General features: G+C 40.9%; 3 protein-coding genes across 11 annotated transcripts; 1 reads left to right on the forward strand and 2 right to left on the reverse strand.

Moving 5' to 3' along the window:
• Positions 1-58: 58 nt before the first annotated feature.
• Positions 59-7,925, reverse strand: ATP7 (copper-transporting ATPase 1). Of its 6 annotated transcripts, XM_011313555.1 has the most exons (6): positions 7,628-7,925; positions 7,229-7,315; positions 7,123-7,159; positions 1,181-4,594; positions 951-1,103; positions 59-482 (listed from the first exon to the last, which is right to left on the reverse strand). In XM_011313555.1, the coding sequence occupies exons 2-6, from the start codon at positions 7,308-7,310 to the stop codon at positions 362-364; spliced, it is 3,807 nt and encodes a 1,268-aa protein (XP_011311857.1). In that variant the 5' UTR covers positions 7,311-7,315; positions 7,628-7,925; the 3' UTR covers positions 59-361. The 6 variants fall into 6 exon arrangements, with proteins under 6 accessions (XP_011311857.1, XP_011311862.1, XP_011311861.1 ...); XM_011313560.1 differs by lacking the exons at positions 7,123-7,159; positions 7,229-7,315; positions 7,628-7,925 and adding exons at positions 6,400-6,466; positions 6,655-6,746; XM_011313557.1 differs by lacking the exons at positions 7,123-7,159; positions 7,229-7,315; positions 7,628-7,925 and adding exons at positions 678-744; positions 5,922-6,366 and having other exon boundaries at positions 392-482.
• Positions 6,802-10,161, forward strand: Vps33B (vacuolar protein sorting 33B). Of its 4 annotated transcripts, none has more exons than XM_011313553.1 (5): positions 6,802-6,878; positions 8,218-8,393; positions 8,470-8,681; positions 8,760-9,820; positions 9,882-10,161. In XM_011313553.1, the coding sequence occupies exons 2-5, from the start codon at positions 8,236-8,238 to the stop codon at positions 10,143-10,145; spliced, it is 1,695 nt and encodes a 564-aa protein (XP_011311855.1). In that variant the 5' UTR covers positions 6,802-6,878; positions 8,218-8,235; the 3' UTR covers positions 10,146-10,161. The 4 variants fall into 4 exon arrangements, with proteins under 4 accessions (XP_011311855.1, XP_011311853.1, XP_011311854.1 ...); XM_011313551.1 differs by lacking the exon at positions 6,802-6,878 and adding an exon at positions 7,955-8,046; XM_011313552.1 differs by lacking the exon at positions 6,802-6,878 and adding an exon at positions 8,015-8,144.
• A 41-nt stretch (positions 10,162-10,202) lies between these two features.
• On the reverse strand, positions 10,203-13,454 carry eIF3c (eukaryotic translation initiation factor 3 subunit c). The gene is made up of 2 exons (XM_011313566.1): positions 13,350-13,454; positions 10,203-13,057 (listed from the first exon to the last, which is right to left on the reverse strand). Exon 2 carries the CDS (start codon positions 13,045-13,047, stop codon positions 10,378-10,380), a length of 2,670 nt encoding a protein of 889 aa, XP_011311868.1. The 5' UTR covers positions 13,048-13,057; positions 13,350-13,454; the 3' UTR covers positions 10,203-10,377.
• Positions 13,455-14,012: the final 558 nt, after the last annotated feature.

Consider the following 14,012-nt stretch of genomic DNA (forward strand, 5'->3'; position numbering starts at 1 on the left):
ATAAATTCAATTATTCTCCTTTTGATACGCAAATTATAAATAATTATACATGAAGAAATTGTGAACACCAATTTTTATTAGATTCGACCCATTTGATATTTTCATCATTTGTCTCATATATTTACATTCTTCACATACATGAATATCAAATTAGTTTCTTTTAACAATTTACAAAACTCGTACTGATCTAAATTAAATACAAAATTCGTCTTACTCTCGGAGTATTAGCAACTTCGGATAAATATTCTCTCACATTTCAATATAAAAATGCATTAAGTACGAACAAAAACGTATGCATTCGTAAATCTGGCAGAAGAAAAAAAAAGTTCGTCACCTCCTGGAGTGATTGGACCTTTGCGCGTTATGACACAATATTGTCACGAGTTAATTCACTTTTGTGCCTGGAAAAATCGACATTGAATCCAGTCGACTCCTCATCGAGAAGAAGTCCTTCGACCTCTTCCTTCGTCCTCCCAAATAGCCTAAACGAATAAATAATTGTTTAAAAAATAATCAACCTAAATAATTTCGATAAACCCAAATCCATTGTTATTAGTGGTTAAAGAAATTTTAGAGAGTGTTGATGAGAAAAAAAATTAATAGAGCAGTCATAAGCAAGTTAATTACAAAGGAGTTAGTTGATGTAGCGATTAATCACTCAATCACTCTATACTAACCGTCGAGAGACCTACGACTCATGCATTCAGACTTAGCTCATTTCCTTGTTCTTCTACATTAAGTGGCCTATTGGATAATTAAATAAATAAAACAGCGATTATATACACATGCCTGAAATAAATATCAAAAAGAAGAACTGATGAGGGGTAAATAAAGTGTTGAGAGACAAGAAACCGATTAAATGACCCAGATAGAATGATAAATACAGAAAAAATGAGAGAAGCAGACTTAAATGGCTACTCGAGTTCTAGAAATTTAATTAAAAAAAAAACCTGGATAGTGTCGAGGCTGTGCGGAGGGGTAGACTAAATGATTCATCGACCCCCACGTGTGGGTTTATTGCACCATGATCATGAGCAGATTCTGCTTTCAGTGCAGCAAAGTACTCTGGAGTTTCCAGAAGTGATCTCGTTGGTTTACGATATCTGAAAGAATTTACAGACAAATTATTAAAAAAGTTCCCACGATTTTGCCGATTATTTTTAATTTAAAATATTCTCACAATTTGAGCATCAATGAGCTGGCGACGACAGATACTGAGCTCATGGCCATGGCAGCAGAGGACATCCAGGGTTCGAGGAAGAATCCGAAAGGGCTGAAAAGTCCAGCTGCTATTGGAATGCCAAGTAAATTATAAACACTAGCAAATAAGAAATTGAGTCGAATTCTGAATACAGTCTTCCTGGAAAGATCCAAGCACCCAACAACATCCAGCAGATCATTTTTCATGAGAACAACATCAGCAGCTTCCACAGCGACATCAGTTCCAGAGGCAATAGCAATTCCCACGTCAGCCTGCGCCAAAGCAGGACTGTCATTCACTCCATCCCCAACCATAGCAACTCTAAATCCTTGCTCCTGCAGTCTCCGAATTTTGGCGACCTTGTGGGATGGTAGGACTTCAGCAAAAACTTTATTAATACCCACTTGTCTGGCGACACAAGCGGCAGTTTTCCTGTTATCCCCAGTCAACAGCACCACCTCCAGCCCCATTTTCTTTAAAGTATAGACAGCGAGATGTGCCTCAGGCTTCACCGTATCAGCAACATTAATATTGGCTATTAAAACCCCATTGATAGCCACAAGAATAGCTGTGCACCCAATCTCCTCCTGCTCGAGCATTTTCTCCTCCACCTGTCGAGGTATATCAACAGCATTTCTTCTCATCCACTCACGATTTCCAATGCACACGTCATAAATCACGTGGTTTTCCTGATCTCCAGCTGTTTCAGGATCCAGAAGCAGCTGATACTGCAAGTCCTGTTTACTCACGTCGTTATTACCAATTAATAGTACATCAATTGGTACATTATTAAGAGTACTGCCAGATTCGTTAGCACTGCCAGCCTGATTCCGATAATTCAATATAGCATTAGATTTATTAACAAGAGACAGGACAGAATCCAAATGTGTCACACGACACTTGAGGCCACAACCAGCGACAGCCTGGAAATTACTGCACCTACCACTGGCCTCAGTGCCAATACTTTCCTTAACAAATCTGACGATAGCTGATGCTATTGGATGCTCACTGCTCACCTCAGCAGTGCCCACAATAGCCAGTAATTTTCCAATCGAACACACCCTCTCATTAACAAACATTGCAATTCTACTGACAACAGGTGTTCCATGTGTGAGAGTTCCAGTTTTATCAAAGACAATGCACTTGACTTTATGTGCATTCTCGAGTGACTCAGCACCTTTTATTAAAATACCATTGAGTGCACCAACACCAGTACCAACCATCACAGCAGTTGGTGTTGCCAGACCAAGAGCACATGGACATGCAATTGCAAGTACAGATAATGCACACCTAAATGCATACTGGAAAATAATCTCCTCTCGATTTCTCCCAATGCCGTCTCTCTCCGCAGGCAGATGCTGAATATTAACGTATCCAACGATCGTCCATATCGTCAGAGTCACTGCAGAAACTGTAATGACAAGTGGAATAAAATACCCAGCAACTTTATCAGCTAATTGTTGAATGGGTGCTTTGCTGGTTTGTGCCTCCTCCACGAGTCTCACTATTTGTGCCAATGTCGTGTGCTCTCCAGTGTGCGTTGCAGTCATCAGAAGTGGACCATTCTGATTGATGGATCCTCCAATAACGACAGACCCAGGTTTTTTGGGGACTGGCATACTTTCACCAGTTATGAGACTCTCGTCGCAGGCGGATTGTCCTGATAAAACTCGTCCATCCACCGGGACCTTCGAGCCCTGGACGACTTTGAGGATATCCCCACGCTGGACCAGGTCCAAACTAATCAGTCTCTCTGATAGGATTTCGTTGTTGGAGCCCAGAGTAACGAGGACAGCATCAACAGCGTTTAGGGAGAGTAATTTTGAGAGAGCTTCGGACGTTTTTCCCTTCGCCACGTGCTCCAGCCATCTTCCTAGGCTGATAAATACCAACAGCATTGGGGGAGTGTCGAAGAACGTCGTCGGACTCATGTGCTCTTGCATTATCATCGCTGCAATCAGCACGCATAGAGAATAAACGTACGATATCGTCGTTGTCATGGAGATGAGAACGTCCATATTAGTCGTGCCGTGCTTGAGAGCACGATATGCTTGAACATAAAAATGCCATCCACCGAAGAATTGAACGGGTGTTGAAAAAATAAACAACAGTAAATTCTCCCAGGACAATCCAGGAATAATGCAGCACATGTCCGCATGACTCTTCTTCTCAATCGACATCATCATCATAAAGTACGTCATTATGATCATACTGGGAACACCAAACACCAGTGATATCAGAAATGCTGACCTCCACTTTCTAATTTCCTCCTGTTGATTGAGATAATCTCTACTGTCCTTCTCTTTATTGTTAAATAAACTAGCTGTGAAACCGATTTTATTAATTCTCTCTATTATATCACGCACACCAGTTTCAGCAGCATCAAATCGAAATTTTCCACGCTGCGTTGCCAATGCAACAACAGCTGACTTGACACCAGGTATTTTTGCGACAGTCGATTCAATTTTATTAACACACGATGCACAAGTCATTCCAGAAATCTGGAGTTCCACTTCAGCTTCACCAGTTCCTGGCTCGTCAATAACTGCTGTGGGAAATCCGAGTTCTGTGATGCTGGAAGCGATATCGAGGGGTCGAATTTTGCTGGGATAATACTTAACTTCTGCCTTGGCAGCCATCAGGGCAACGAGAATGCCATCGACACCGTAGATTTTTCTGCAGTGTTTTTCAATGGCAGCAACACAGGAAGCACAAGTCATGCCCTTGATCTGTAGGAAGCACTTGGAAATTTCTTCCTTCAGGTTTGGCACATCAGAAATTCGTCCATTGGTCAGTACTTCTGGTGCCTCTGGTGGACTCTTCGATTTCAAGGGCTCGGAAGACACTGGGTGGCCGTTAATCTCTTTGACAAATGCATCGAAGCCCATTGCTTCGATAGAAAATGCTATTTCATCTGGTACTGCGTCACTGTAACGAACTTTCGCCTCTTTCTCGCTGAGGGAGACGTCGATCTCCTTGACACCTGGTTTTCCCGATATCACGTCGGTGATACCTTTAACGCAAGACTGACATGTCATCCCGTCGATGTGAATGACGCAAGTGCCAGACTGTGGCCCCAGGCCATTGCTTTTTTCTGAATTCTCTGGGGAAGCTTCGAAACCCATCTCGTTGACCGCTGCTATCAGCTCATTCGCAGATGTTTCCTTTGGATCGTAGTCTGCATAACCAGTCTTTTCGGAAAGAATTACTTTTATATTTTTCACACCCCGATGAGCACCGATTGTCCTCTCAATGTTGTTGACGCAACTCTGACAACTCATCCCGATAATTCTCATTTTTACGGTTGAATAATCATCGCCTGAGGACTCCGCGGCCCTCGGCACCTGCACCATGTGGGTCGTCCTCTCGAAATCCACGTCATCGTCCCCATCCCTACGATAAATCGAGAGATTTATCTCAAATTGTATTTTTCCTGCGATAATCTCAGTTGATTTTTTGTACAATTTTCGCGAAGTTTGTAATTATTTAGAGAAGATATTAAAAAATTATCAAGAACAATCTAGAAGTCAATGGCATTGAATTCCATCGTCGAACTAATTGATTTGATCATATGTAATTGGCCTCACCAAGTAATATTAACAGAGCCGTGATTCTTTTGAATCAGAGGCTTTCTGTCTTCGCTTTTAGTCATGGCAATGATCTAAACTCATCGAACTTAAAAAAAAAATCAAAAACTCCGCGTCTTATAATTTTTCAAGAAGATATCGCGAATCAAATTAATTTCCAATCAAAAATAACACGTGTTAAAATAAATTAAATTCTGTATAATATTTTTTTTAGTAGTAATTGTTTCTACGTGATACGTTTTCAGCAAGGGAATTTCGAGGTGATGGTCACACACGAGGATAATCTAACGCTTCGACCGTTAAACTGATAAGTCATTGGTTATCTTTGATTTTAAATGGGGAGCATTAACTTTTGCCCACGGCACGTTTGTACTGGCGGTGTGCATCCATTGATTTTTTTTTAAATATTTCCATTAACATCTAAGTGACGCTTCGATAATAGCCGTTAATTTCCGATTGTGCGCGCACTGTGAAACTAGATCGAATGTTTGATCATCACCTGCAATCGGAAGCCGGATGTTAATGCAATGCTAATATTTTTGCATTATTGAGAATATTCAGGCGATCGTTCGGAGAATTTTAACCGACGAACGAGCAGAAGTTGTGACAACGCGAGGAATAATTTGCATTCATTCCAGGAGAAGATCAACAAAGCGATTTAGATAGGAGGAGAGTTTCCCGCGAATTTCTCGGGATCTGAGGAAGATAGAGAAATTCTTGTGAGAGCCTTTCTTGTAGCGAGGATTCAGGACCACAAAAAAGGTTCTGATAAAAATTTTTATAGCCGGCGTGAATTCCGAGGAATTCACTGCAAAGTGAAGGTCGAAATAGAGTTCCAGATTTTCCCCACGGATTTCTACTTTCATTTGGATATATAATGAGCACGGACTCACGTTCTCGAGGAAAATATGTTTTATACGAATATGGGTTGATAATTGAGTATCAATTATTCAGGAATATTGCAGGAAGTGATTTCTCTGGGAATTAATTATTACAGACTATTATCGTGTAGGGCACTTTCTTTACGTAATTCAAGGTTTTTAATTAGAAAGTCAGGCGCCATGAACGAAACGAAATTGGAATGCCATTGAATGCTCCAATATTATTTAGATGTTAAAAACTAAAGCACTGACCAGAGCAATCGCTCATCTTCGGAATTGAGCGGACACTGGACACTTCTCCCAGGGAATTTCCCGAGTTTTCCGATCCAGGAAAAACCCCGGTTCGTTAATTTCGTAGGGAATAAGTGCACAGAGGCATTTGCAGTCATTATTTGACGAGAATCACACGTTATTTAAGAGCACATGATTGTACGTATGAGATTCGAAGACTAACGCAAAGTCTTGAGAGGGAAAGGCAGCAACGCGTGCTCCAATTATTCACTCGACTCTTTCCCGTCTCGTGGTTTCCAGAAGTGGGAGTAAATGGTTCTTTCCACATTTTCAAAATACAAAAGATAATTCGCATTCGAAATAATATTGATAAATAAACTCGTGACTGCAGTGAAAATCCGGGGATTAAAATTGTTATCACAGACTTGCAATTTATGTCGAGTGATTTATTATTCTTTAAATAAATATTTTTTTCAATTATCATGCTGGAGAAACTCACCCGGTTATGATATTCGATAAAGCTTTGTATCGCCAGACGCTTCCGAAAATTCTATCTTTCATAATCTCTGGAGTGTCAATTTAAGAGGTGAGAATAACAAATCGAATATCTCTTGATCTGAGAGAGATAGCGAGAATTTTGTGAGGACCGTTTTGTAGCTCTCATTACACCACGCAAAAGAGGTCCTACAAGCAATTCTGCTATCTCCCAGAGGTCCGGGGATATTCACCAAAATATCGGCGTGTTATTGTTTACCTCTTGACAACTGGTGCAGTGCACTCAATTTAAATCGGACACTTGAGTGAAATCCAAATATTTATGGAAATAGTTTTCTTTAGAGTATCTTCCAGGTCTTTTATTTAATTCGAATGAAAATTTCCGTGGTACCCAGGAGCACCGATATGATTGAATGACTCAATTATAACTGAAAAAGGAAATGGACAGCAGCACTTACTGTACGACTTGCTTCACGTCACGAGGCGAGTATGCATTACATACTTGTAAAAATAATGAACAAAGCGATAACACTGATGGTACTACTGAACACTCAATACAAACATCGTAATCGCACCGATAATTCATTTGCCTAAATTGTGAATTTGTTTTCTACTTTAAAATTTTTGTCGGGAAATTCATCGGCGACGATTATAGTCCGAATTGTCTCCGTAGAAACTTTGAATCAATCTCTTAAATTCGTGTGCAATTGACTTTTTAAAGAATTACCTTCGTACTGGAGACTTTCTAACTTGTATCTTATTCCCTGAAAATGAGAGAAGAAAATTAATTTCATGGCTTGCGAATGGATAAAATAATGGAATTATTTACACACCAGTTTCATTGATGAGCTTCTCCTTTTGTAATTCATTGTTCGACGGCTCTTGTAAATTACTTGCCAAGTACCGAACCTCCATCGTCTCTAGAAAGATCATAAAGTGAACATACTGATATCCCATTATCATTTCAGTGGTTTTGTACACAAAAAAAAACATCAACAGGTAATGATTCCCTCGAAGTGTACACCAGTGACTTTTTATTCATTATTTCTGCATTAAAAAATCACGGTGAAAAATTCCAGAAATAATTTGAATCATTTGCACACGTTTTCTTTAGGAATTTAGCAAGCGATAAATTTTGCTTGAAAAATAATCCACAGATATTCAATAAATAAAATTTCACTTTGCAATTCGTGCCTGCGACACCCAATATAACCACACATTCCTCAACTTACATTTTATATTATTTTTAATTCGAGAATTGTCATCGTTGTCATCAATTGAAGGACCAATGCACTTTCTCTACAAAATTTTCTCTACGAAAGTGAAACCATCCGACGAAGAAAATGAAGTCTCATCCTTCCAGGATTGAATTACCAGGATTTTCCCACTTGCGTGATGATGAGTAATTGATTCACTCGCGAGATAAATTGATTATGAATTATTTGTTTATAACTATAAGGAGAATCACGAGAAAACAGCTGGCAAGAGGGGCATTTTACTGGTTTGTAGCTCCAGCCCTAGAGCATGTCCGATTTATCGACTCGAAAATAGAGGCGATTCGAGAATTGAAAAATGGCAGCCAATGATTTTTCCTTCCCGTATCATAACGAGGTTATGGCGTCATCCTGTCAATGACAACGATAAAAAAAACGTAACTGCAAAAAAACATTGACAGCACTATCCGAATTAACATCAACCTCCCGTCCTTGATATTATCTCCATAAATCTGAAATGATCCCAACACAAGTGGTTCGCCCTGAGGTTAATTCCAGTAAAATACTCCTTAATACTCCTTAATTAATTTTTCAATAATTTTTCACAGATTCCCTAAACATTAAAAATGGACATCACATTCGACGACCGATTAAGTGCCTTACAACAAATAAGCCAAAGGAAATTCGTGGAAGTGTTAGGATCAATCTCAGGAAAAAAAGATCTGATAATCGAGCAAAAATTGATGAAGCCCCTGGACTCGTTCATTGGGGCCACAGTACTCAAGTAATTTAACGATTGAATAGACAGGATGCATGAGTAGTAAATCCATTGAATGGAAATAACAATCTGGAATATTTAGGCGACATGGAGTGGATAAGATATTCAAATTGGAACCAGGTCTGAAGCCAACGAATACACAGAGAATTTTTTTGACATCCTGCGACCTGATATCTTGCAAACGAGTGCTGGATCAGATACAATCGGAAATCTCCCAGGCCCAGGGATTGTCATTTCATATACTAGTGACACCAAGAGTTCCTGCAGTCGTTCATTCGTTGATAGAGGAAGAAGGTATAACATCCAGGCTGACCTGTCAAATTTTGCACGTCATTTATTTTTTAATAATATAGTTCCATCAATTGTTGAAAGGCCTGGCGAACCTGGTGAAGATCCTTGCTCTATCTTGGGAGCCAATTCAAATAGATGGAAACGTTTTATCCCTGGAGACCCCGATGTTCCCAGAATTATATTACCACCGGGACAGTGGTCTCCTCCCAGCCCTAGCCCGGAGTCTCTGGTCCCTGCAAATGGTCCTCGGCTGGGCAAAATTAACCCTGACATTCGGTAAATACAGCGATCAACTCTTAAAAATGATGGAAACTATGAAAGAAAGTATGAGATCAGCAGCATCGGAAAGTGAGGTAGGTGGTTTGATAATAATGGACAGAAGTTACGACTTTGTCTCGACACTACTGACACCAGTATCTTACCTGGGACTTTTGAGCGAAGTTATATCGATCAATGTATCAACAGCAGTTGTGGACAATATTGCCATGAAACTAGATCCAAAAAGGGATGAAGTGTACGAAGATATTCGAGACATACATTTCAGCGATGTATTTCCCAAACTGCGAGCCATGGCGAAGTCCCTGAAGGCAGAACAAGAAGCAACGAAGAGTATGAAACTCGGTGACATGGGGCGATACGTTGCTACAAAGCTGCAGAAAACAACCGAAATGAAAAAACAGCTGGCTACACATATTTCCGGCTGCGAGGCCATCATTGGAGCTCTCGGATCCGACTTTGAGGCCCTACAAAGCACGGAGAAGGCAATTCTCGAGTCAAACCGTAGAAAAGAGTGTCTGGATTACATTGAGAGAAATATTGATGATAATCCAATGAGAAGTTTGAGATTGTTATGTTTAATGTCTATTACGGGTGATGGCGTAACGCCTAATGATTTCCAGAGTATTCAGAAGTCCTATTTGCATGCCCATGGCTATGAGAATATTCCTCTCTTCCATAAATTGGAAACGACCGGTCTTTTGAGGTATCGAAAGGAGAATTTACTTAGAAAGCTGCCGACCTGGAGCAGGGAGTGGTCTGTTAATGCCCAAAAAATGAAACTTTTGCCTAATCAGAGTAAACGGAGTGAAACGAAAGCTGTTTGCCCTAGTTACGTGTTCAGTGGAGCTTACATACCAGCAATAGTCAGTATTAATTACTTTCCTTGATTGTACTTAATAAATTTTTACTCTTTTTTTCTTTTAGGCACAATTTTTGAATGTTACTTTAGCCCATTCCACGGATCCCAAAAGTTTCGAGGAGATGATTAGCCTCCCAGAGTGCAAAGTAAACTGTCCCCGGGCTGTGGTGCAACCAAAAACATTTATAATTTGTATAATCGGCGGGATAACGTACGGAGAAGTGTCTGCATGTCGATTAATCGAAAAATCAATGGGAATTCGACTTGTGATGATTTCGGATTGTGTATTGTCCGGAAATAAATTGATCAAGAGTATTCAAGACGCCTAAATTAATTTAAAAAATTAAGAATATATTTGTGTGAACTAAAAATCACAAATCCATTTGTAGAGAAAATTTCTACTGTTTAATATATAGTACTGATGGAAATACATTAATTATGGAATATTTGTTTACACAGATTGACAATTTTTTTTCCACCTGCTCTGCCTATCAGAGTATTAAACACTCCAATAAGTCATGCACTTATTCCTTTTCCCACAATTACTTTCTGTTATCCCTCTCAATAATTGCGGTTCTCCTCACGATTACGATCACGATCTCGTCTCTGTCGACCCCAGTCCTGTCCCTGTCGGTTGTAATTCTGACGGTCGCGGAAGTTTCCTTGATTTCCACCTCGCGAGAAGAAATTACCTTGTTTCATCTCGAAGATTCTCTCATTAGAATCAACAAAGTTATTAACTTTGTCAGTCAATTGAAGAGCCAGGGACTGCAAACGACTGGGTTCACTGCGATGCATGACAACAGTCTCCGATGGATCATCGAGTGAAGCCATGAGTTCCTCATTAATAATCATCTTGCTGATTATCGAGTGGACAACTGGTCGTTTCAACTGGAACATTTCAGCGAGTGTGGGCATAGAAATGGAATCATAAACGTGGGAATACGTGAAGAGATAAGTCCTGAGTGCCTCTTCCTTGATTAATCTCGTCAGCATGTCCCTAACTTTGTCAGCCTGATAGAACAAATCCCAGACCTTGGCATTCATCTTCTCATTGATGATGAAATTGTTGCAGGCAGACCAGTTGCCATTGCGCATGGCTTTGGCAGCAGCAACAACGTGTTCCCTCATGGATTCAGGTGGACCAACCAGGGACTGACGTTCACTGGATCGCAGTTGTTGGTAAAAAGTCTTGGAGATCATTCTCCTCCTGGCATCGAACTCGTGGGCAGCCATATAGGGGATCTCAATGAGCATCGCAGAGACGAGATAAACACACTCGAGGAGTTCAAGATTGATATGCATGTGGAAAGGCATTTGTCTCTGCTTCTCGATCTTCTCCTGCTCTTTGCTCCTCTCGTGCTGCCTTTGGGGGAGGAGTCCCTGTGCCAGAAGCTCCTTCACCTTTCCTGTCATCATTAGATCCACCAGACAATTGTGTGCGTCTTTAATATTGGCATGGCGAAAAGCGCAGAGACCTAGATGAGCAATCGTTCGATTGTAAAGAATCTGGGTTGATGGATCGGAGTGCTGGATCGTCTCCTGCAAGTGCGACATCAGCACCAAATCCCTCGCCTGGAACCAATTGTCGTGGAGGGCGTGATGATAAATATGAGACAGAATAGCTCGAGTCCTCAAACGATCAGTGCTATCATGTGCATAAACGTATTTGCACAGTTTCTCCATAACCTGGACAGATGTGACAATGTCTTTGGGAATTTCGTTAGCCTTCTGCTTCAGCACGTCCGGATCAAACTTGTAATAAAGATGCTCAATTTTCCTCAGATAAACTCTGCACAATTCCGAGCTACTACCATGATGCTCCAAGTACTCCTGGACTTTATCAATTATTCCAGCCACTTGCTTCTCATCCTTCAATCTTTCCACGTACTCATTACTGTGCGGATCACACTCTTTCAGCAATTTCGTGAACTCCTCGTCGAGTCTCTCGACGAGTGTCAAAACGCAGCCGTGAATTTTGTAAGGCTGATTAACAAACTCCTCCGAATCTTCAGTGATGTGTTCAGCAATGACCATATCAGGTGTTGCCAACAGCATATCCAACATTTCTGTGATTCTCTCCAGGAGTTTCGTCCAGTACTCTGGTTTCATGGCGTCAGAGACCTTGGGATTGTAATCAAAAATCGAGGATACGATGGAGAATTTTATCTTCACAGCGACAGCAGCCCCCAGATTATGAGTCTCAGCGATGGACTGGAGCTCGTGGAGGAGTTCAATCTGTTCCCTCCTGTCGGTTCTTTTCTTTCCACGAGCAGCAATGACCTCAGACAATTTCTTAATAACAGCAGGTACATTAATCTCTGCATCTTTAGCAAACATCTTGGGCTTCTCCGAGGGCACGACAAGACCCCCTTTAACCGTCTCCCACTCACCCTCCCCATCGTCCTCATCGCGCTTCTTCTTTCTCTCCTTCTCCTTTCGTTCCTTCTTCTGCTCCTTGCGCTTCGCCTTGTCCTCGTCCTCGTCTTTATCTGTCGCCTTCTTGATAAAACGCTCACGAATATTCGTGTACTGTCCCTCATCGTCGCTGCTGGAGCTGTCGCTATCAGAATCACTCCCCCAGTCGCTCTCACTCTCACTGGCATCATCTGCGAGGGTTTTCTTGAATTTCGAGGCATCTGGTGCAGCTGTTGTTGCGGGCTCTGACTTCTTGAACATTGACGCAACGTCCTCCTCCTCGGACTCAGCTGATTCCTCTTGTTTCTCCTCCTCCTCATCGTCCTCCTGGTCAGGATTCTCCCGGAATTTTGCAATCTCCTCCTCAAAATCTTTGTTGTATTTTCGTAACTTCTGGCGGAGTGACGTCAGCGATTTAGAATTGTTCTTCGACATGTTCTTCCGGCCCTCGCGATCCTCCCAGACTTCGTTTATGAAGTCCTCCATCTCCACGAGACATCGCAGGTAGAACCGAGGGGTCTGACCCCCTTCCTCCTTCATTATCACTGTTATCGCTTTTTGATAAGCTCTTTGCAGATCTTCAAACGACGACAGCATGCTGCTCATATCCTTGATCTTCTTGTAATTACGAATGAGTTTAATCAGATTAGTCAACTCCTCGTAACGTTTGACTTTCGTCGGTCTAACGATGCGTTTCGTCTCTTCCTCCTCATCACTGAAGGTATAAGTAGCTGCAGGTGCTCTTTGCACTTGCTCTTCCTCGGATGAACTATCGGATTCCGAATCCGTTCCCGTCGTGAAAAACTTACTCATGTTGATTTAACTATAGAAATTAAACATTAAATTTCAATGACACAATTACTGACAATATTATAAATCCAATTAATTATTCCACTCCCAATCTTTTATTCGGTTCAATTATTAATTTGGGATGATGAAAATTGACGTCGATATATGTTTATCTATGCATGAGCTGGAGCATGGGACGATAATGCACACGCCTAACCCGACACATGGCATATCATTCAAAGTATTTGTATAAACAAGTAAAGGAAAAATGAGATCGTTTCATTAGGATTGAATTATTAAAGAGATGTTGGAGATTTTTACCTCACCTTTTATCAATTTTTTTTTTTAGTATAATCCAGAGAAACAGCCTGCGTTCCACTAACTATTCCTAACCAACAATCCTGCAATTGTTGAGAGGCAGAGAGGGCTTGGCCAAAGAGGATTGACTAACGTAGAGGCTCAGTTCTGGGGGTTGGAGTGACCCCAGCGGCATCGTAATATTGCACCCCAAGAGAGGGAGGGCGCCACACGCAATGCTGGGGTTTTTTTTTTTATTAACCAAATTTTTATTGCAATGCTGGGTTGTCCATCGAGTCGACGGGTGCATTTTATTTTCTGCGGTATGAATGCTTTTTGTTTTTTAATTGTTTAACTGCAATTTAGCCGACTGAAGAACGTGCGGAAGGGGGAAACCACATCTTGTGAAATTTCAATGGAAAAAATTATTTAATGTATTGAATATATACCACTAATTAATTTATATTTTTCAATGAGCGCGTTGCCTAGCGGTAACGTGCTCGACTGGCACGCCGGCGGCCCGGGTTCAATCCCGGCATCATTCATTTTTTTTTTTCAAAATAATTCCAATTTTACCTTTTTTTAATTGGCTAATCAATCTAAATATCGTTTAAACACTGAATTTTTGAAAAGCGGAAAGATATCCTGTGAAATTGACAAATTAACAATTTTTTAAAACGATACTTTTGCAA

This window comes from Fopius arisanus, unplaced genomic scaffold, assembly GCF_000806365.1.
Source record: "Fopius arisanus strain USDA-PBARC FA_bdor unplaced genomic scaffold, ASM80636v1 scaffold00124, whole genome shotgun sequence".
Lineage (NCBI taxonomy): Eukaryota > Metazoa > Arthropoda > Insecta > Hymenoptera > Braconidae > Fopius > Fopius arisanus.